Source organism: Thrips palmi, unplaced genomic scaffold, assembly GCF_012932325.1.
Source record: "Thrips palmi isolate BJ-2018 unplaced genomic scaffold, TpBJ-2018v1 HiC_scaffold_4, whole genome shotgun sequence".
NCBI lineage: Eukaryota > Metazoa > Arthropoda > Insecta > Thysanoptera > Thripidae > Thrips > Thrips palmi.
Window position 1 is genome coordinate 10701295 of NW_023144631.1, and position 20381 is coordinate 10721675.

The 20381-nt window shown below is 55.2% G+C and overlaps 3 protein-coding genes across 9 annotated transcripts in view; 1 reads left to right on the forward strand and 2 right to left on the reverse strand.

The window, feature by feature from the left end:
* LOC117650013 (Usher syndrome type-1G protein homolog) overlaps positions 1-12529 on the reverse strand; it is a 44297-nt gene extending 31768 nt beyond the window's left edge. The window contains exon 1 of the mRNA XM_034393259.1: positions 12173-12529. Coding sequence (XP_034249150.1) covers positions 12173-12195 — 23 coding nt within the window. The 5' untranslated portion in view covers positions 12196-12529. The remainder of the gene's footprint in view (positions 1-12172) is intronic.
* Positions 12530-14146: 1617 nt separating this feature from the next.
* Positions 14147-18205, forward strand: LOC117649543. 7 transcript variants are annotated; one of them, XM_034392423.1, is made up of 9 exons: positions 14147-14373; positions 15585-15645; positions 15742-15889; positions 15971-16125; positions 16212-16389; positions 16473-16643; positions 16921-16974; positions 17047-17177; positions 17380-18205. In XM_034392423.1, exons 3-9 carry the CDS (start codon positions 15775-15777, stop codon positions 17641-17643), a joined length of 1068 nt encoding a protein of 355 aa, XP_034248314.1. In that variant the 5' UTR covers positions 14147-14373; positions 15585-15645; positions 15742-15774; the 3' UTR covers positions 17644-18205. The 7 variants fall into 7 exon arrangements, with proteins under 7 accessions (XP_034248314.1, XP_034248317.1, XP_034248315.1 ...); XM_034392426.1 differs by having other exon boundaries at positions 14147-14315; XM_034392424.1 differs by lacking the exon at positions 14147-14373 and adding an exon at positions 14695-14859 and having other exon boundaries at positions 15513-15645.
* On the reverse strand, positions 18157-20286 carry LOC117649545 (aurora kinase C). Its single transcript, XM_034392429.1, has 7 exons — positions 20129-20286; positions 19537-19672; positions 19269-19460; positions 19055-19189; positions 18817-18975; positions 18510-18741; positions 18157-18420 (listed from the first exon to the last, which is right to left on the reverse strand). The coding sequence occupies exons 2-7, from the start codon at positions 19662-19664 to the stop codon at positions 18331-18333; spliced, it is 936 nt and encodes a 311-aa protein (XP_034248320.1). The 5' UTR covers positions 19665-19672; positions 20129-20286; the 3' UTR covers positions 18157-18330.
* Positions 20287-20381: the final 95 nt, after the last annotated feature.

Sequence of the window (20381 nt, forward strand, 5' to 3'; positions counted from 1 at the left end):
GAGAGACAGAGCGACGAAAGGACGCTTCGGAACAGTCTTCTTGGCCGATGGGCATTACAACAATCGCACGCGTGTTTCTTATTTTAAGCGCAAAAAAAAAAGACAAATTTTAATTTACGCGAGAAAAATTAAGACGGCTAGGATAGGAAAACCACTCACAAATTTTAAAAAAAAAAACCGAATCTGCCCGTGATAGTGCAGCCTTAAAGTCAGCCAGCGTGACGAATGAACACGAATGAACTCGCCTGCTCATTCACAAAGACGGCGCTGACGCGCGCGCACACACACAAACACACACACCTACACTGAAACACACACACACACGGTGAGGTCGTTGCCAGGCAACCTTCAGCCCTTTCACCCCTTTTGTTGGTCGCGACAGATTGCTGTTAGGGAGCGTAACGCCGGGCCGGCCAAGCCATGCCAAGCCATGCCAAGCCATGCCATGGGTGCAGCCGGTCGTTTGATTGATTACTCCGTGGGAAAAAAACGGGGCGGCGACGACGCGTGTGAGCAGCGAACGGCATGTGCCCCCCTCCCCTCCCCTTCCCCTTCCCCTCCCCCTTCCCCAGAGCGAGCGACCGCGGGGGAAAGACACCTAGGTTGCGTAAACCCGGAGCCATCCGTCTGGATAGGGTTACAGGGCGGACTGGGAGACCCACGCCACACCAATCAATAAACCGAAGCACGCCGAGTCGTCCAGGTGAGCGGACACGTCCACGACACCGCGCCTTTACCCCCCGAGGGGACTCCCTCTGCTTTTGAATCAAAAAACAACAACAACAACAAAAACCGGGGAAGGTATCGCTGCTTTCGAAACACGCGCACCTTCTTCGACCTTGCGAGGGCCGGGCCACCAGCCGGCCAGTGTACTTATCTGGAAGGTGGGTGCAGGCAGGTACACCCGCATGTGTTTCACGTCCACGACGACGCCGTGGTGCCGCGGTTCATCGGCCGCCTGCCTCTGTTTGGTGTGTGTGGTGTGTGTGTGTGTGTGTGCGCGCGCCGCGACGCACCTGCGACGCCACGCACCACCACGCACCGCGGTGGCGGAGGGGTGCAGGCTGCTACACTGTAAAACATTTGAGCTGCGTATCGTGTTACATACCCCCTACCCCGGTAGGTAGTGCCTCAGCAGCGCCGTCCCATCCCTACACTGGTACAACTGCTGGAGCCAGAAGCGTAGCTAACAATGTAGTCGCAGTGGACTGGTCTCGAGAGCAGTTTTCGCCGGTCTGTCTCTCTCGCACCCATAGGGCACGCCCCGTGGAGTGCGAGAGAGACAGAGCGACGAAAACGACTCTCGGAATGAGTCTGCGCAACGCCGGCGACGCCCAAAACGCGCCGCATAGCGCACGGAGCGGCACCGTAAAAAAAGGCGTAATTGCCAGTGCAAACAAGGAGTACACGGAGTGCTATGCAGGCCGGGCAGGCCGGGCAGGGCAGAGTTGGGACGGAGAAAAAAAATAAAATAACAACAGTCCGCGGCTTTGTCGTTATGAGCTGCAATTATTTCTATTTCTCTCCAACAATACCGCGTCGCCGTTGCCAAGCTGTTGCAATCCGTAGCGAAAGGGCGGGCGCCCCGGGCAAATTGACCGGCACGGAAGAAGAAGAAGAAGTAGAAATAGAAAAAACGCCACATTCCGAACAGTAAAAGGTGCGCCGCTGAGAGGGAAAATGCGTCGCGTTTCTTTTATGTTTTTTTTTTTTGCACTTAGAGGCAAAACTATTAATACCAATAACAAAGGCGAGCTGGCCGTTGCCAACGCCAGGCACGCCCACATCCACTCGGCCGCCGCGCCGCGAGGGCCGGGCCGGGAGCACACAAAGTACGACGCGTGTGCGCGCCGTGCCCGGGCCGGGCCATGCCGCCTCGCCTGCCGGGACGCCAAATTGTGCAATTTTCCGGCAAGCCGCCACCGCGCCACCGCGCCACCGCCACGTCGTGGAGGAGGCCAAGCCGGCCAAGCGCCAAGCCGCATCGGAGGACAAGAAGAAAGGCTTGGGCAAGGCGGAGGGCGCGCGGCACGGCCAGCGCGTCTCTCTGGACGCCCAGCATCGGCAGCATCACACTCGCACACACACGAGGATGGGTGCATGCCAGCGGGGGGCGCCAAGGTCGGACACGGACACGGATGAACATGGCCACACACACACACACACACACACACACACACACACACACACACACACACACACACACACACACACACACACACACATATGCCGCCACGCGCGGTGCGCACGACGCCCACCACCGCGCCGGTTAAACGAAATGGACTTTTGCAAGATCCCCTCATTATGCCGCCTCTATAGCGGCCCCGGAGTGCCTCTTCTAGCAGCACATGCAGTGCCACTTGCCACTCGGTGGCACGGCAGCGCTTAGAGATGAGAAAAGAAGTCCGGTAGCCTCCACGGCGTCCGACGGGCCGGCCGGCGACAGGCCAGCCTTCGGGCTTCGGCACGGCACAGGCACAGCCTCCACCGCGTCCTGCAGGAAGGACTCTGTCGGCCGAGGCTCGGCGAGGGGCCCGCCGAAAAGGGGCGCCCGGGCCAGCGCAGCCAGCGCAGCCAGCGCACGAGATCGTGTGGCGATGAAGAACCCCCTGGAGGCCCGCGAGGCCGCGCTCGCGCCCGCCCTACCCGTGCACGCTGGCTCTCTGGCGGCCGCTCCAAGCAGTGCACCGTCTTGTCCGAGCCTGACCCGTATGGAAAAAATCGTCTGCGAATGCATTGCTTTTTGTCGGCTTAATCGGATCGTTTGCGGACCGTTCTCAGCTAGACGGCAGACAAATCGCGATCAAGACGCAGTCAACTCTAAGACAGGACGCAAACAGGGGCCAGACAGGATTCGGACTTGGGCCCGCAGTGCATGCGCGGGCAAAAGTCAGGCCGAAAGTAGCGTGTTCGCAGACACGGCGCGGCCCATCCGCCGACCGTCCGCAGACCGTCCGCAGACAAAAATGTACCTCAATCGGTCTGCGGAACGTCTGCGGACTGTGGGGTGTCGGAGCTCGGCTCGGCACAGCTACGTCACAGCTCGTCTTCAGGTCGTCTACGGAACGTTTGCGGAAGGTGTGGTGAACGTCTGCGAACCGTCTGCGAATCGTCGGGAATCGAACAACAACACAAACAAAAACAAGAGCGTGAGTCGCGGCCTGGGCGACTCGAACCCGCAGCCTTTAGACTGCTGTTCAGAGACTCTACCCACTTGGCCAGAGTGGGAAGTCTGAGAGGGGCGTCGCGAGGCTGCGTCAAGTTCCGCGCAGCCGCCCCGACTTCGGTTACCGGACTTGCAAAACAATGTGAACGATCTACAAATCAAAGTGTTTCCTTGTGCGCTGTAGGAGCGTACTTGTCTGATGTCCGCTTCAAATATAGTGTACGTACTACGAACTTACCACGTACGCTCTAGTTGCAGCGTACATAGACAAGTACGCTCCTACAGCGCACAAGGAAACACTTTGATTTGTAGATCGTTCACATTGTTTTGCAAGTCCGGTAACCGAAGTCGGGGCGGCTGCGCGGAACTTGACGCAGCCTCGCGACGCCCCTCTCAGACTTCCCACTCTGGCCAAGTGGGTAGAGTCTCTGAACAGCAGTCTAAAGGCTGCGGGTTCGAGTCGCCCAGGCCGCGACTCACGCTCTTGTTTTTGTTTGTGTTGTTGTTCGATTCCCGACGATTCGCAGACGGTTCGCAGACGTTCACCACACCTTCCGCAAACGTTCCGTAGACGACCTGAAGACGAGCTGTGACGTAGCTGTGCCGAGCCGAGCTCCGACACCCCACAGTCCGCAGACGTTCCGCAGACCGATTGAGGTACATTTTTGTCTGCGGACGGTCTGCGGACGGTCGGCGGATGGGCCGCGCCGTGTCTGCGAACACGCTACTTTCGGCCTGACTTTTGCCCGCGCATGCACTGCGGGCCCAAGTCCGAATCCTGTCTGGCCCCTGTTTGCGTCCTGTCTTAGAGTTGACTGCGTCTTGATCGTGATTTGTCTGCCGTCTAGCTGAGAACGGTCCGCAAACGATCCGATTAAGCCGACAAAAAGCAATGCATTCGCAGACGATTTTTTCCATACGGGGGCCGCGGCGCCCCGTGGACATACTCCTCGAGGCCTTCCGCGTGCCGGACCGTCCCGGACCGTCCCGGACGCCGTGCCGGTCGAGCAGGGCGGGCCGGCGGCCATCTGCCCCAGAGAGGACCGCCCCTCTCTCCTCCAACGAGGCACAGAGGCACAGAGACGCCGCCGCCATTCTGGGCGCCTTGCGGGCCTTGCCGGCCGCGCCGTCACAGGCGCAACCCTAAGCCCCCTTCTTTATCCTCCACCCGGACGGGACCAGTCTGTCCGATTTGCCGCGCTACAGTTGCGAGGCGCCGAAACGCCGAAACGCCCAAACGGCGGTGGTTTAAAAGCCGCGGACGCCTTTCAAAGCGCGGCCAGCATCGCAGGCATCGCGGCGGTCTCTCTCGCACTCGCGGGGCGAAGCGGGGCGTGCTGGATGGGTGCGAGAGAGACAGAGCGACGACAACGACTCTGGGAGTCAGGCTGCAGGACCCGCGGTCATGGCTGAGGAGTGAGTGCCCTGCCCGGCGGCCGGGGGGTTGATAACAACAAAAAGGAGAGAGAGAGAGAAGGGAAAAAACGTGGTGAAAGTCATAAGAAAAATGCGTCGCTCGCTGAGAGCCCGTGGCGCTATGGGTCGTCGCTATGGCTCGACACGGCCCGACACCCAGGACCCGCAGGACCCAGGACGATCCTGGCGCTATCAGCGATCCGCGGCAGAAAGTGGGCGGGGGAGCACTCGGCAACAACGGGGCAAAAGCCTGGCAAATCAGCACACCGATTCCGAGAGAGGCCTCCGTCTCCCTCGCACCTGTGCGGGAAGCCCCACGAGTGCGAGAGAGACAGAGCGACGAAAGAGCCTGCCATTCGGCGCGATGCGATGACATTCGCGAATCGTACGTATTACACGCTGGGGAACTGGGAACAGACAGGGCGGCCGGCCGGCGGTGACGCAAGCGGAGGGATGGGGCCGTGGTCCGGGACCCGCAGCCGAAGCCGAAGCCCGGGCACCCACCGCCAGGGCCCGCCAGGGCACCGCCAGGGCACCGCCAGGGCACCGCCAAGAGCATCTTCCATCACGAGGGGGCCGTCCGTGCCTTGGTCCATGCAAAGCAGCCCGCCGAGACCGCCACACTGGCCGCCGCCAACGCCGCGCTTTCCTCAGAACAGCCAGGGGGGCCGCGGTGTGTGTGTGTGTGTGTGTGTGTGTGTGTGTGTGTGTGTGTGTGTGTGGACCTCCTCATCGCCGCCGTGCAAAGTGTGCCAGGCGGGCAGAGTGAGTGGGTGTGGGTGGAGCTGTGTGTCGTCGTACAGTCATTGCCAACGTCGCGCGCGTCGCGACCGTGTTCAACAGACGCTCTGTGTGTGTGTGTGTGTGTGTGTGGAGTCGGCAGACAGACAGACGCCATCACACACACACACACACACACACACACACGCAGACGCACACACCGGCACCAACACTAGGAGCGCGAGCGCGTCTCGGCGCTCAGCAAGTCCCGCCACTGTTTACTTCCCACGAAGTCGCGGCGGTGCGGTCATCGCGCTCACCCCCTCCCCTCCCCCCCTCTCCCCCCCGAAATGGTCCGCCCCGAGGGTAATTGTTTCAGAGAAGAAGAAGCAGCCAGAGTGTAAGGCTGGACGGTGCGGTTGCTGTTTTGCCGTCGGCGCGTCATCGTGCTGGAGTCCGCGACGTCGGGTCGAGCCGGGCCGGTCGGGCCGAGGAGGAGAACGAGAACCGGAGAACGCAACCACACCTCCCGCACCCCAGAGTAGAGTCCTCTATAGAGCAAGTCTACGTAGTAGCGCTCGGCTGAATCGCTTTGCCAAAACGCGAGTGAAACGCCCTGATAGGCATCTTGACCTGGAGCCCGGCGCAGCCGCAGCGACGACGCCTCTCTAGAGTCTCCAGTCTCCCTCCAGTGTCCCTCCAGTGTCCCTCCAGTGTCCCTCCAGTGTCCCTCCAGTGTCCCTCCAGTGTCCCTCCAGTGTCCCTCCAGTGTCCCTCCAGTGTCCCTCCAGTGTCCCTCCAGTGTCCCTCCAGTCCCTCCAGTGTCCCTCCAGTGTCCCTCCAGTGTCCCTCCAGTGTCCCTCCATGTCCCTCCATGTCCCTCCAGGGTAGTCCCTCCAGGCTCTCCAGGGGGTACACGCTTCCGGGCTCCTCCAAGTGCCGCCTGAAGCTGGGACCCCCAGCCGTCCGAGGCACCTCTGCAGCGATCCCAGCCTCCAAGTCATTTTTCCGAGTCTTGAAAGGTTTCCACGGGGTTTCGGCTGGTTTCGGCATGGGGTTTCACGGTGGATAGTGTATATGGCACACACACACATGCACGTTCTCGTTGGGCCCGAAGGCCCGAAGGCGGGTTGCATCACACTGGCAGGGTGGCGGGTCACGACCGCGCCGAGAGTGAGAGAGAGAGAGAGATAGCAGTACCCGCCCGCGGAGGAAGTCGACACCCATTCAAGACATTCTCGCGCCACTCTACATAATTCGTTTGTTGTTATTATTTTCTCCCCGAAATAGCATATGCCGGTGAAGTAGGATCAACATCATCATCGTCGTCTCCGAGGCCCTGCCTGGCGGCGGTCCTTGCCGCACCTTGCCCGGCCTGGGCTGGCCTGCTGGCCGTGCTGCAATCCGACATGACACCCTCCCACTCCGAGCAGGCCACGCTGGTCCACGCACGGCCAGGCTCCGTCTCTCTCGCACTCACGGGGCGCGCCGTGTTGGCGCGAGAGAGACAGAGCGACGAAACGGACTCTGGCAGTAGGGCCGGCCACTGCGGCGGGAGGCTCCTGGAGGCCCCTTGTCCAGAGACTCCAGGCGAGACTCCAGGCGAGGTGATGAGAGCCGCGCCAACAAGAAGGGCCGCGGCATGATCGCCTGCTTGACGCAACGCTGTGAGTGTGAGTGTGTGTGTGTGTGTGTGTGTGTGTGTGTGTGTGTGTGTGTGTGTGTCGGAGACTTCAACGCGCGAGGCGGGCGGTGCGGGACGAGCCACGTCCCGTCCAATACACACACACACAGACGAAAGAAGATTTTCCGTTGAGTGCACAGCAGCGGGATTCGAACCAAGAAATGAGTCTCCGAGATTTGATGCCCGTACCCGCGCGGCCACGCTGCAGCTCGCTGTTGCCGAGCAGAGATTGCCCTTTGGAGCCGACGAGTGATGCGTCTTGCAAAGGGTTCATTAGGGCGACCCACTTCGAGTGCACACTGCATTCCGAACGCTCTGTCTCTCTCGCACTCACGGCGCGTTGCGGAGAAGGGGTGCGAGAGAGACAGAGCGACGAAAGCACTGAGTCCGCCTGCAGTGTGCACTGCGAGAGGCGAGAGGGTGCTGTTGGCCGCGTTCGGTGAGGTCCTATGTTTTCTTCGTGAGCCACCCGGCGGACACGAGGACGCGAGCTTTTGGTCTCTTTGGACCTGGGACCCCAGCTCAGCGGACGCGCCGCGCTCGGCTAGCACGTCCAGCCACGACAAACGAGGCTTCCCTTACGCTCCAATCCAAATTAAGATTATCTCGCAGGCCTGCCGGCCCTCCCTGGCGCTCTGGCCGAGAGGGGAGGGGGAACGAGGGCAGGGCATTGGAACAAGGCAAATTGCTGTGATCGGCTAAACGGCCTGAATGGTGGAGCGCGCTGGCTGACCGACCGGCCCCCTGTTCCACGCCCCCCGTTTGGCCCTCATCAACGAATGGCTGTGCAGTGCGCGCCGCACACCGGCCATCACAACACACGATCTGGACCGCCGTCAAGTAGCGCGGCCAAACGGTGGGACGCTGCTGCGTCACGGTGGTCGCGGTCGAACAAACGTTGAGCCCGCCTAAGAGGGCCAGCGTTCGAATCCCTCTCCCGCCCCATGATCAACCGGCCAGTGTGATTCAACGAGCCGGCCGAGGTGCCGTTCGAAGCCTCATTCATTGTTCGGATGGGACGGAGGAAGCCAGTGGGGCGGGGCGGCCGAGTATGAGGGAGACGTGAGGACGCCCGCCCCTTTTGTTTGTTGTTACCTCACAGAGAACACGTCCCAGGTGAAGAAAGGAATGAAGCAGAAAAAAAGGAAAAAGGAAGCTGGCCGCGGAATCGAACCACCGACCTCGACCGGCACGACTATGCAGTAACAATGGGACAAGAACTTAGACGAAGGTGTACAGGCTCTAAATCATCCGCGCCTCGCGTTTCCCCTTTTTTTTTCTAATCTCAACACACACAAGATTGATGCACCCCTCAGGCCGAAAGTATTTGTTTTAGCTACGCGCTGGTGTGACAACATGTAACATTGACAATGTAACACTGTGCTGTGCTTGGCAGGTGTTGGGACTCTCACGTCCCGGTTTGATGCAGAGACCATGGGCGTGCACCACGGCGGCCGCGCAGGGACGCCCCACGGGTGTGACAGAGACAGCAACAAAACGCTCTGCAGTCGGTGGACTTTGGTGGCGAAATTCCGCGTCGCGCCGACTGTTTTCCGACCTGACAGCAGCCTCGGCGTTACAAAATGCGCCCGCGGTGACCTCAACTTCCTGCAGGCCGAACACTGCTTGCTGTCTCTCTCGCACCGACACGACGCGCCCCGTGAGTGCGAGAGAGACAGCAAGCAGTGTTCGGAATCGCAGCCCGCTGGGACGCGTGTGCAGAATGGCGTGTCTCCCCCGCAGCGTTTGGGCAGCGGCGGCAGTGGACAGGACGAGCGGTCCGGCGCGGCGCTCTAGTCCACTGGCTTCCGGTGCGGTGCCTCTGGGGCCGCCATGGCCCGCCACCGGAAGTACCTTCCCTGCCTGGCAGCCTGGCGGCCCCGCACTGGAAACTGGAACTTTGGACGAGTCGCGCGGGAACCGAACCGGCCAACGGGGAACGACCAGCGCGCCGGCCGCTTGTTCTGCTGCCGCCGGCCGCGCCGGTCGGGTTGGGTTGGGTCAGCTGACTCCGCCACGGTCAATTCCAAAGCGGCGCGGCGAGGCGGGGCGGGGTGCCTGGGAGCCGCAAAGGGCAGGCACGCCCCATTGGTTCCGCGGCGTTGCGGCGTCTGCTGGCGTCGTCTGCTACTGTCACCCCCACGCCGCGCCGTCTTGGACGCGACGCACCCAAAGGCCCGACCCGACCGCTTGTAGGTCAGCCGCTGCCCGCGGCGAGGCGAGGCGAGGCGGGTGGCGGCGGCACCGTCGTTGTCGCCAGGATCAAAGATCAAGGAGGATCCGACGCGCCTCATTGCAAGCGGCGACCCGCTGGCCCCGTCCTCCCTCCTCCACCAGCGTGCGCCACGTCGCGGCACAGTCGCCGCCGAAAGCGCGCGCACACACACGGACACCGAGGGCGAAATCCGACCGCCAAGGGCGAATGAAATTGGACCGAGTTGGACCGCGCCGCCCGCCGCGCCGCCACGGGCGGATCTTTCGTTCTCGGCAAGGCTCGCTCGCTGTGCGTCGCTGTGCGCAGTGTACGCCCTTGCACACGACCGCGGCCGTGCGTGCTGCGCGCGTGTCCCCGCGCCGTGTCGCCGTCCGCGTCCCCGGCACGCGCAAGCAGCGCAAGCAGAACAAGCAGGCCGCCATCAAGAACGCATTCAAGCCGCTCAATGCCCAATCCGCGGCTCTGTTCACCCGTCGCCGGCCTGCTGACTGCCCTGACGCAACCGCGCCGCGCCCCGGTTATTTTGTTAGGTCGGTAACCACGCGGTCCTCGGGGGGCGGGGCGGGCCGGTGGCAAGGGGGGCCTGGGAAGAAAAGAATTGTCTGGACGCCCCCCAGGAATCCCCTTGCCGGCCGCCGCCCGGCCGCCCTGGCCGCGTATTACAAGAGAAATGTGAAAGTAACTTGCGCTGTGTGAACAGCATCATCTGCCCGCCGGGCGGGGCGGGGCGGGGCGCGGCGGGGCGAGCCCTGGACATTGTTATGACGCGTGCGCCTTTTGTCTCGCGGTGGGAGCGCACGCGTGCCGTCACGCGCCGTCACGTGACACGACAAACGGGCCAAAGTGGCGCCGCGATGCGCCGCGGGCACCGCGAGCACCGCGAGCACCGCGAGCACCGCGACAGTGCACTAGCAAGCGAGCCGCCCCGACGACGATCTACTTCCGATTCCGGGGGAAGAGTCAGCAAATGGAGGACTGCAGCAGACTGAATCCGAGAGTCGTTTCCGTCGCTCTGTCTCTATCCCACCGGTACGGGATGCCCCGTGAGTCCAAGACACAGCGACGACAATGCTGAAAGAAATGCTCGGAAGCTGTTCAAATATGTAGACAAAAACTTCAGTTTATCTTCTAGTAAATTAAGAGCCGAGAGACAAGAGGTGGCACGGCACGCCGCCGACACCGCGTCGCGAACCGCCCCCTTGTTTTTCGGCGTAATTTCAGCTCGTTAGAGAGGGCAGCGGCCTGCTCCTTCGCTGTGGCTGCGTGTTCGCGCCTTGCGCGCTGAGAGAGACGGAGAGAGAACGCGCGGGGGGGGGGGGGGGGCACCAGGGCATCCGCAGTCAAGAGTGCCTCTGTAGACTGATTCCGAAAGCCGTCTTCGTCGCTCTGTTTGCACTCAAGGGGCGTTCCTGAGTAGGTGCGAGGGAGACAGAGCGACGAAAACGGCTCTCGGCATCAGCCTCCAGCTCCAGCTCCGCCTCATGGACCCTCGCCGCCAGACGCCAGACCGCCAGGTGTGTCATTTGTCGGCGGCCGTCGGCAGCATCCCGTCAGACGCCGCGCGCCCGACGCCCCGACGCGGCCCGATGACCAATGGCCGACGAGCCCAACGAGGCGCGCGCACCGCCGCCGCCACGGCCGCCACAAAAGGCAACGCCAGACTCGGTGGCGACTGGCGTTTTGGTTCGGGTGCTGGGAACTGGGAACAGTCGGCGTGGCGCCGGAAGGAACTCGTTTCGGGAGCCCCGATTCACTTCCCCAATGGCTTCTCATAACAAGGCGTGGCGTGGCCCAGTGGCCGCCCTGGGCCGCCCCCGAAGAGATGTCCCAACGCCGTGGGAGTCTCGCTTGCCGGAGTTAGCGGCCCCTGATTGGCCCACTCGGCTCATCGCCGAAACGAAAACGAAAAGGGCGAGGCGCGATGAGCAACGGCGGCCGCTTAGTGGGTGGGACTTCCCTCGGCCCGGACGACGACGACATAGCCTGACGACGAAGGACGAATCCGACGAGCACTCTGATAGCTCCGTCTCTCTCGTACCGCGAGGTGCCAGAGAGACAGAGCGACGACGGCGTGCTTGGTGACGACGGCGACGGCGATCAGGTGGCGCAACAAAAGGGGCAGACCGCCTACCGCTGCACTGCTGCGGCAGTGGGGCAGCAGCCACTTCGGCTAATTAATCAACCGCTATGAAAGAGGCGCCCGCGTTCCGTGCCGTCGGTGTTGCATGTGTACGGAGTAAGCGCGGCCGCGCTTTGGAGGAATCGAAGCCGGAGCCGGAGGCAGGAAGGCGGGGAGGAACGAGAATCGCACGGAGAAGGGAAAAACGGGAAAAGCGGGAAAAGAGGGAAAGGGTGAAGCACTGCCGGCCGGCCGGCAGACTGACCGACCGGTAGGAAAGAAACGGAGTGATGTGCAGTGCAGCGATAAGCATCGAGCATCACACTCTACTTGTCCGGCTCCGCGCTGCGCGCTGCTCTGTTCCACTTAGAATACAACGGCGAGGCGAGGGCCGGCCGGCAGCGCCAAGGACCACTGAGAGAAAAAGTGAATCAAGTCACTGGGATCGCGGCATCGCGGGCCGCGGCTAACTGCCGGGTCCACGCGCAGCGCGGTCGCTCTGACTCTCTCGCACTCGTGGGGCGTCCAGAGCAGGTGCGAGAGAGACAACAACCCTCGGAATCAGGCTACAGACCAAAGGGAGCGGGTGCCGCTCTGGTTTGCATTGTTAAAGCGTGGCGGGTTGCAAGTGACTCAGTTATAAGTGACGCGACCAAGGATGTGACGCGTCAAGCTAACCAGAAGGCAACAGGGCGCTCTTCATCAGAGAATGGATAGCTCAAGTCAATCGCACTTGGATTGTGACGAGGGAGTTCTCAAGCTGGGGACAAGAGAATTATAATGCATGCTTTTCGAGACCAGACATGTTTGGCACATGACACCAGCCATGGAAACCAGAGTCACGAGACTTACTTGTGGAAGCGATCGTTGGTCATCGCTGGGAAGTTCTTTGACGGCACCCAATCCACAGCAACACCAGCAACACTTTAATCCACACAGATCACGAAGCGCTTGCACTGCAATTTAATCCATCCTTCGCAGTGGATCCACTGAACACCGGCGTGGCGATGTCAGATCCATGGTCGCACGTCGGCAGCGTCAGCAGTGGTCAGCAGCCTCCCCCGCACTCGGGTCACACGGTCACATGATAATCCAGTCCGGGCGGCGTGTCACGGAGTGTCACGGCGCGGTCACGGAGTCGTCACGTTCGCGTCGTGCTTCGCGGACGGCGTGTCGCGGCGTCGGCCGGCGGTACCTGTGTCGGCGAGTGGCGCGGGGCAACTGACGGGTCTCGGTCTCGGTCTGTTCCGGCCGAAGCCTCGAGGTGAAGGGGTGGGGACGGCACGGCTGGAGTTGAAGCACCGCGGTCGCGGCGCGCGGCAGTGCGGCGTGGGAGGGGGCGGGCAAAGCGGGCAAGCCGGGCTAGGCCTGCTGCCCGATGCCGCAGGATCACTTCGTCGCTCTGTCTCTGTCGCACTCACGGGGTCCTCCCTAGGGGTGCGAGAGAGACAGAACGACGAAACGATCCTTTCGGAATCGGCTCGGCAAGCGTTACGGGTGGTGCGCGGCGCACCGCACCTGCCTACACCTGCCGAGCCATTCGGAAGTGTCGTTCCGTCGCTCTGTCTCTGTCGCACCCATGGTGCCCTGCACGAGGGTGCGAGGGAGACAACACGACAACGCGATCTTCGGAATCGCTCGGCTTTCGAGAACGGCTCGGCACCATGCACTCTTTAACGTCTGGCAGGGTATCGTACTGAATATGTCCTGTTGGGAGCTGATGTTCACGCAAAAAATGTTTTCGCGATCTCCAATTTCTCTCGTGCAGGTGCAGACTTTACTGCTGCAGTGCTTTTGCTCTGGTTGCTGCTGTCAAATCTCGATGGAATTTTTGAAACAATGACCGATCTTGAGCGCACCGCGCGCCGCACGGGTAGGCCACCCATCCGGCGGCGATGTGGACTGGGTCACCGTCGCAACGTCGCTCCGGGGCTTTCGAGCAGGAGTCGTTTCCTTGGCTTTCTCTCTCGCGCCTGTGAGGGGACGCCCAATGAGTGCGAGCGAGAAATCAAACTCTCAGGATCAGTCTGCTCCGTCTGCTGGTCCCTCGCCCGCGGCGACAAAGCAAAGAGCCCCGTACCCGTTTCCAACTGTGTCCCAAAGGACCGCTTCATCTCGGACTTGTCTTTTCGGGAGGAGATGCATCTGGAACAACAGTCCCGGTCCGGCGATGGCAATCTCCAGCAAACTGCAAAATCAGCAACTTTCTTGAGAAAAAGCGAAATTCTTTTGTCCGATTTTAGAAGTTCTGGTGCCGATGGAGGCGGAGGCCGAGGCAGGTGCCCGCTTCGTCGTCGCGTCCTGGGCACTCTGGGGCATGCCCCGGGACCACCTCCACGTCCACCTTGGCATCCTTTACATACCGGCTCGCCTGCGGACTGATTCCGAGAGTCGTTTTCGTCGCTCTGTCTCTCTCGCACTCACGGGGCGTCCCGTAAAGGCGCTAAAGAGACAGAGCGACGAAAACGACTCTCGGAATCAGTCTGCTGACAGGTTGACACGGTTGACAGTGGCGCGGCCCGGCGCGGCCCGGGGCTCGAAAGGGCGGGAGCGGCCGGGAATCTCGGGACGGGAGTGAGTGAAAAGCGAAAACAAGGAGCGGGCGGCCACGGCCACTCGCCGCTTGTCCCTGCTCACCTGCTCCTACTCCCTACCGAGAACAGCGGCTTTAGGAAAATCCTGCTCCACCCCCAATCGCCAAGCCACCACGCCAGTGCGCGCTGTGCACGCCAGCCAAGCCCAAGTGCCCCCAGCCGAGCCGGTCGCCGAAGTCCTGTCCTGCGTCGTCCCGCGTATTCCCCGCACTAGCCCCGCACTCGCACTCGTCCTGTTCGCCACGAGCACTGCACGCTGCGCTTGTGTGCTGACTCGACTTCCTCTTCTTCGAGGCTTCGAGTCGCATCGCCGTGCCGTCCTGCAGTGAGGGCACTCAGTCCACATCCACATTCGCCCGCTCGCACCACGTACACCACGTACCGCGCCCTCTCCAGGCGTCGTAAGTTCGCAGCCTCCTCGACGTCACTTCGGCCCATCTCGGCCCAGCTCAAATCTGTGTGAGTGAGCAGTGTGTGAGCGCACGCGCCCGCGTGTGTGTGCGCGTGAGTGGCTGCTAGTGTCTTTTTGCGGTGGTGTGCGTGCGGGGAGGGGCGGGAGAGTGGGGGTGTCCGGTACCGCGCGGCGGGGCGCGGGGCCCGCGGGGCGCGGAAGAGGGCGGGTCGGGGGCAGATTGTTGATCTTGCCAACGGCTGTCCCTAAAGCCCTAAAACGTTTGAACGGACTCAGAGTTTTTCCCCGGGTCTTAGTTGTGCCAGAGTCAACAGAGCTGTTCGAGGCTGCCGTAAGGTTGAAGGCCTATCATGCCGGTGCGTCCGGAAATACTGTAGCCTTTGCAGCTCCACACACTTCGTGTGTGCCGGCAAGTTGGAGAATAGGCAACCGCGGAAAAAGTGGTCACGTTTTGAAATACGACCCCGTCAAGGAAAGGGAAATGTATGGCCTCAGTCCGCGACTATTTGGCAGGATGGGGTGCTGCTGATCAGGTGATCCGATTTTCCAATCAGTTTTGCTGAATCCGGACTGCGGAGTTACAGTGGAAGTCAATTTTCTTGGCCTGGATGCTGTTCCGGAGAAGTGTCGCCGGAGGCGTCTGCTGGAAGGGCCGCGATTTGGGGCTCTCCATGGGGGTTAGGTTTTCTGTACCGGTCTTGCGGATTGAACAATTTAACATGAATTATTAATACATGGTCTTAAAGAAAAGGCGCTTTAAGAATTTGTGTTTACTGTTTTCATATTTCGGGGACTTGGAAATCACTAGTGTGCCTTTCTGGCCACAGTTGTTTTTTGTGTGTTTATAATGAGGATTTTCAGCGCGACGAGTAGTTTTTTTTTCTTTTTTTACGCCACACTTTACTGTAATGAGTCCCTGGGGAAGCTTCCCTTGTATGATACACCTGTTGATATCCCTTGCCGGGTCGGGTTGATCGGGGACCGTCCGAAAATGACGGTGAAAAAGCGCGGGTACAAACTGTGCAGCAAAAAATCTAAATGTCATGAGGTTTTATCCACTATTGAAGTGCTTAAATTTGTGTCTGCTCTTTTATGGTATTCTTGTTTAAAAATGAGCTCCTACTTTGATTAACAAGTTACAGTCATCTTTGGCAAAGTTTTGTGGGGAATACTCTTGTGATTGCAGATATGAGATAAAGCAAGAAATGAAGATAAAACTTTCCTCATTTGACTGACTTGGCCTTTTACTTCTTTACAGTGCTAATAAAGTTGCCGAGTGAAGAACACTGTAAAGGGGGAAAGTGGAAACCTCTTTCATGGTTTGTAAAACGTTACTTCTCCCCTTCAAAAAATAGTTTCTTATTATTTTTGTACTTGTAAGCTGTACTGATCTTTGAGTTTCCTTGATTTTTCAGTTGAACTCACTGACGTGAACTAGAAGTTTTTCTATGATGAAGTTACCTCTATTTCAGAAGACTTCTTCTAAGAGCGAAAGTAAACCAAGCAGTACTAAATGCAAACACAAAATAGCACCACCTGATTGTGAAATTCAAGGTTCCATTGGTATGCCCTCTGATTTTTAATTTTAAACATAACAATAACTTCATTTTAGCTTTTCATTTTTATTTATTTTTTTAATTCCAGAAATTCAGTTTGGTAATTATCCTTTGTCAACCTACCTCATTCCCTACTTTCTTTTGTCTTGGCTTCCTTTCTTGCTCATCCTTTTCCTTGTGCATAATGCTCTATCCGATCAAATGGAAAGCCAAAGATTAGAAGTGGCCAGTTTAAAAAGACATGTAAGTTTGTAAAACAGCAGAAGCATCTCACTCAAGTAAATGCTCCTGGACTAAAAAAGTTGACCCCTCTCTTACTTTTGTTTCAGACAAGATTTCTAAATGAAGAGGTGGATTCTTTGAGAAATGCTCTCAACTCTTTCAAAGCAGGACTTCCCTTAAGTCAAACTCAGAAGTTTGTTAATGAAAATCCTGAGGAAATAAAGTTATCAAATGTTCAAGACTTAGAAACTTATGTTCAGAGAGAGAAGCGTAGTGTTGATTCTGGTATGTAGTTCCCATTTACAAAATTTATTATTTGAGTAGCAATGTTTGTCATTCATTTTGAGAGATCATTTTTTATGGAACAGAATTTAAAAGTGGTCTCAAAGAATCTAGTTCATCCCAGAGAAAAGTAACAATCAACAACAACACAGGCAGAAGAGGGAATCAGTCGCGTAAGAAACTCAAAACTTCTGTTCAAGCACGATGCAGACGTCAATGCCTCAGGCGTCTCAATTTCAGTAACTCCAAGCGTAGTGGTAGGCATAGGTTTACTTTTTCTTCATTCCTTCCTGTGGCTTTTTGTACTTGTTCCAGTTTACACTTTCCTGTAGTTTATTTGCATGTGTAGATTTGTGTCTTCTTTCTTGGTGCGTGTCTTTAGAATTTAATTTTTTGGTTGATGATTGATGCTTGTTGATTTTTGCTTTTCTTTTATTTGAATAGATACAGTATTTTTCTTAAATCACCTGATCTTAATTGGTGACACTTCCTTTTTATCAGTCTTTGTTTTTATAAAAAATGTTGTATTTGCAGGTTTTTTAGCCTTACATCTTAAAGGAGCTCATCCAGAAAATGTTGTTGAAGCTGGTTAGTAAGTGTGCAGGCCTGATAGATTATGCAGTATTTTTGATACTGAATGACAAGTTTATTTATCTGCAGGGCATGTGGGACCATGGTTTGTTGATTCCAAGGCAATAAAAGAAAGTAAGGTTTCATCTTCTTTTCAATTGAGAGAGGACAATGAAAGTGTCGAAATTGAAACTGCTGGCTTATACTTCATTTATGCGCAGGTTTGTACAGAGCTTCCTTTGTCTAAAAATGTCTAATGCCTTTGTATCCAAACACAGAATAGAAAATTCAAACTGAATCCAATGTTGATGTATCTGTGTCCTTTTATCATGAGCTTTAAGATTTCTGATTTGTCCCCTGACGCCTTCTTCTTACTAGAACTGCAACCAGTATTTTTTGGGCTACAATTATGCTTTTTTACAGGTCTATTACCTTACATCACATGCTCTGAATAGTTACACTATCATGGTCCTTCCAAAAGATTCTGACAATCCAATCACTTTGGCGTATTGCAGTAGTAATGCAGTGTCTTCGAATTCCACATCAGAAGTGAGTTGTTATACAGCCGTACTATATACACTGCATGTAGGGGATCGCATTTATGTGCAACAACGTGAAAAACACCGCAGGCTGATTATGCGTTCTGGGCATTCATTCCTTGGTCTCATTAAGTTCAGTGGAATTTAGAACAATGTTTCTTTCATAAGACCTAAGCACTACAGGTACTGGGCATGTTTTGTTTCAGTATTTAAACAGGCTTCTCTAAAAAAATTACTCTTGGTTACTCTTTGCAGGAAGTAATTCTATATTGAATGAGATAGATGTTGGAATGGATTTTATTTTATATTATTCTAAGAGACCAATTATTTTTGTGGCCTGACCAGATAAAAGTTGTTCCTGGAGCCACTGAAATGCAGTTGGTTCTTGTAATGTTAGTGTTAGCATTGTTTTGTTACCCTGTTCTTAGTTAGTGTAGTGCCTTAGTTTGTATTCACCTCAACAGTTAAGGATTTTGTTTTAAAAAAAGAGAGAGAGAGAGATGCTTTGGTTTAGGGCTTGAGAGCTATCTCCATTCTGGTTAATAATGCTGGATAGTCAATGTGAATGTGGTTTTTATCCACCTGTTTTATCAAATAGAACTGTGTTTGGAGAAAAGTATATTTCTGACTGGTCATTGAAAGGAAATTACGAAAACTTCTGTACCTGATTAATTTTGTTTATTTCAGTATTAAAAAAATTACATACAAAATCTTCCAAGTTTCAGTCAATTGACACATGCAGTCTAAACATATCTCACAGAGATGAGTAAAAAAAGCACCTACATTCATACAAATATATACACATATAGTTAAAATTAAATGTGACACAAGTCACTCATTTGGCCAGGACTTTCTGAGATGTGATCCAAGGATGAATCATTACTTGGTCCAATGGAAGTCTGTCATAAGGATTTCTCCTCAGCAGCTAGAGAAAAACGAAGAGACATAAATAATAGGAAAAAAGTCAACATAAATTTTGATTTATTGAAAAAACAGAAAAAAAAGCTTCCATACCTTGTTAATAAGATCTCGGGCAAGAGGCCTCACATATTCTGGAAACTTGACATCAACTGCCTGGATTCGCCTGTAAGTGTCTTCCTGCTGTGTGCTTTCAAATGGAGGACGACCCACCAAAAACTCATAGCACAGAACCCCAAGGCACCAGAAATCAACTTTTTCATCATATTCTCGTCCGGCAACCATTTCGGGGGGAAGGTAATCCAAAGTTCCACACATTGTTTTGCGTCTGCAATTTTAACCATCAAATTGAGTATGCAGCCTTTTAACGCAAATTAAAAAGAGAAAAAAATAAATGACTCACTTTGAAGAGGGTGCATGAACCGACCAACCAAAATCCGCCAATTTAATATTGCCCTGTGCATCAAGAAGAAGATTCTCAGGCTTAATATCTCTGTGTATCACCTTGTACAAATGACAATGGCGTAGGGCATCAGCAACTTGGTAAACATACTTGGCAGCTCTATAAAAAAAAAATCAATGTAATGAGGTAAATTCAAAGCAGATGTAAACTCAATTGATTTGATAACATGAATACATACTCAGGTTCATTGAAACGCCCATGTGGCTGCCCTTGTAAATGTTTGTACAATTCACCACGTGCAGCAAATTCAAGCACCAAATAAATTCGATTTTTATCATAAAAATATGTTAGCAAGGACAAAATGTTAGGATGCCTGTCAAAGAGACATGTGATTTAATGTGAAATTGAAATTTCAATGAACAAATGCTGAACAAGCAAAAATGATCTCTTACTTTAAGTGGGTTTGAATCTCAATTTCTCTTAGAACTTGCTTCTCTAAGCGTGACTTGACTAGTTCAGACTTGTACAGCAGTTTCAGGGCAATCATATATTTGGTATATTTTTCACGGGCAAGATACACTCTGCCAAACTTGCCACGCCCCAGAGGACAGCCAATATCAAAATCATTAATGCCCCAATCGTAACTGGAAAAAAGATGAGGTTGGTTATGAAACATTCTGTAGAACACAATCAAATTTGTGTAACAAAATTGCTACTTACGAAGCCCCTTTCCGTGCAACAATGTGGTCCTTCATTAAATTTAAAGTCTTTTGAACATTGGCCTTTCTCTCGGGTGGACATGATGGTGAAACAGTGAAGAGACTCTCCAAATTTGCATCTCGCTCCATGGTAAAACCTGCAGGATGAAAAAAATTACCAGGGCAGCACTAGCTACTATACTGCGTCTTCAATGAAAATCCGGGCGCATGGATGCTTGCTTACAAACTTTGGTTATGGATTGCTATAGATTCCGCCCAGAAGGCTGCTTTTTCCTTCTGGTAAGATTCCTGACAGTTATAGACCATATTTTATGTCATAACAATGCTTCAGAACTGACGGAAGCAACAGTTTTCTGGGTGGCTACAATAGCGACCAGACATACGTGTATGCACCAATGTATGCAGTCCAATAAGCGTAAGTTCACCAGTGAAGTCAACACAAAAAACATAAACTAATATTTGTCGCTTTCTCACAAGCCACTGCAAGAAATGCAACAAAGAAAAAGGAGGTAAAGCCCTCCTTAACCTATTCAAGCAGCTTAATCAAATCTTTATCATAATCTGAACCTCAAAGGTACAGGATTGAAACTTACGAGCATAAAAAGACAATGCGACAATGTTGTGGAAACGTTTCAAGAATTCGATCCAAACAAGCTGAGCAAAAGATACACAACACTTCTGAGTTGAACCCGGGTAAACACGAAACGGATAAATTTTGAATCGAGCAGAACAGTTGAACGTCGACACTCGCTCCCCCCCTGCCCCCCCCCTTACACTTAGTACCAACCTGCAAATAAAGAATCGGCAAGTTTTCTTGAAGTTATCAAAAGCCACTATTTTGAAACA

Excerpts from the sequence above, each read along its gene's own strand:
- LOC117649545 (XM_034392429.1), bottom strand. The coding sequence starts at position 19,664 with ATGGAGCGAGATGCAAATTTGGAGAGTCTCTTCACTGTTTCACCATCA. Across the intron at positions 18,976-19,054 it reads GGGCGTTTCAATGAACCTGA|AGCTGCCAAGTATGTTTACC; the intron begins GTATGTATTCAT and ends TTTTTTTTATAG. Across the intron at positions 18,742-18,816 it reads GTTCATGCACCCTCTTCAAA|ACGCAAAACAATGTGTGGAA; the intron begins GTGAGTCATTTA and ends TTAAAATTGCAG.
- LOC117649543 (XM_034392423.1), top strand. The coding sequence starts at position 15,775 with ATGATGAAGTTACCTCTATTTCAGAAGACTTCTTCTAAGAGCGAAAGT. Across the intron at positions 16,126-16,211 it reads TGGCCAGTTTAAAAAGACAT|ACAAGATTTCTAAATGAAGA; the intron begins GTAAGTTTGTAA and ends CTTTTGTTTCAG. Across the intron at positions 16,390-16,472 it reads GAAGCGTAGTGTTGATTCTG|AATTTAAAAGTGGTCTCAAA; the intron begins GTATGTAGTTCC and ends TTTATGGAACAG.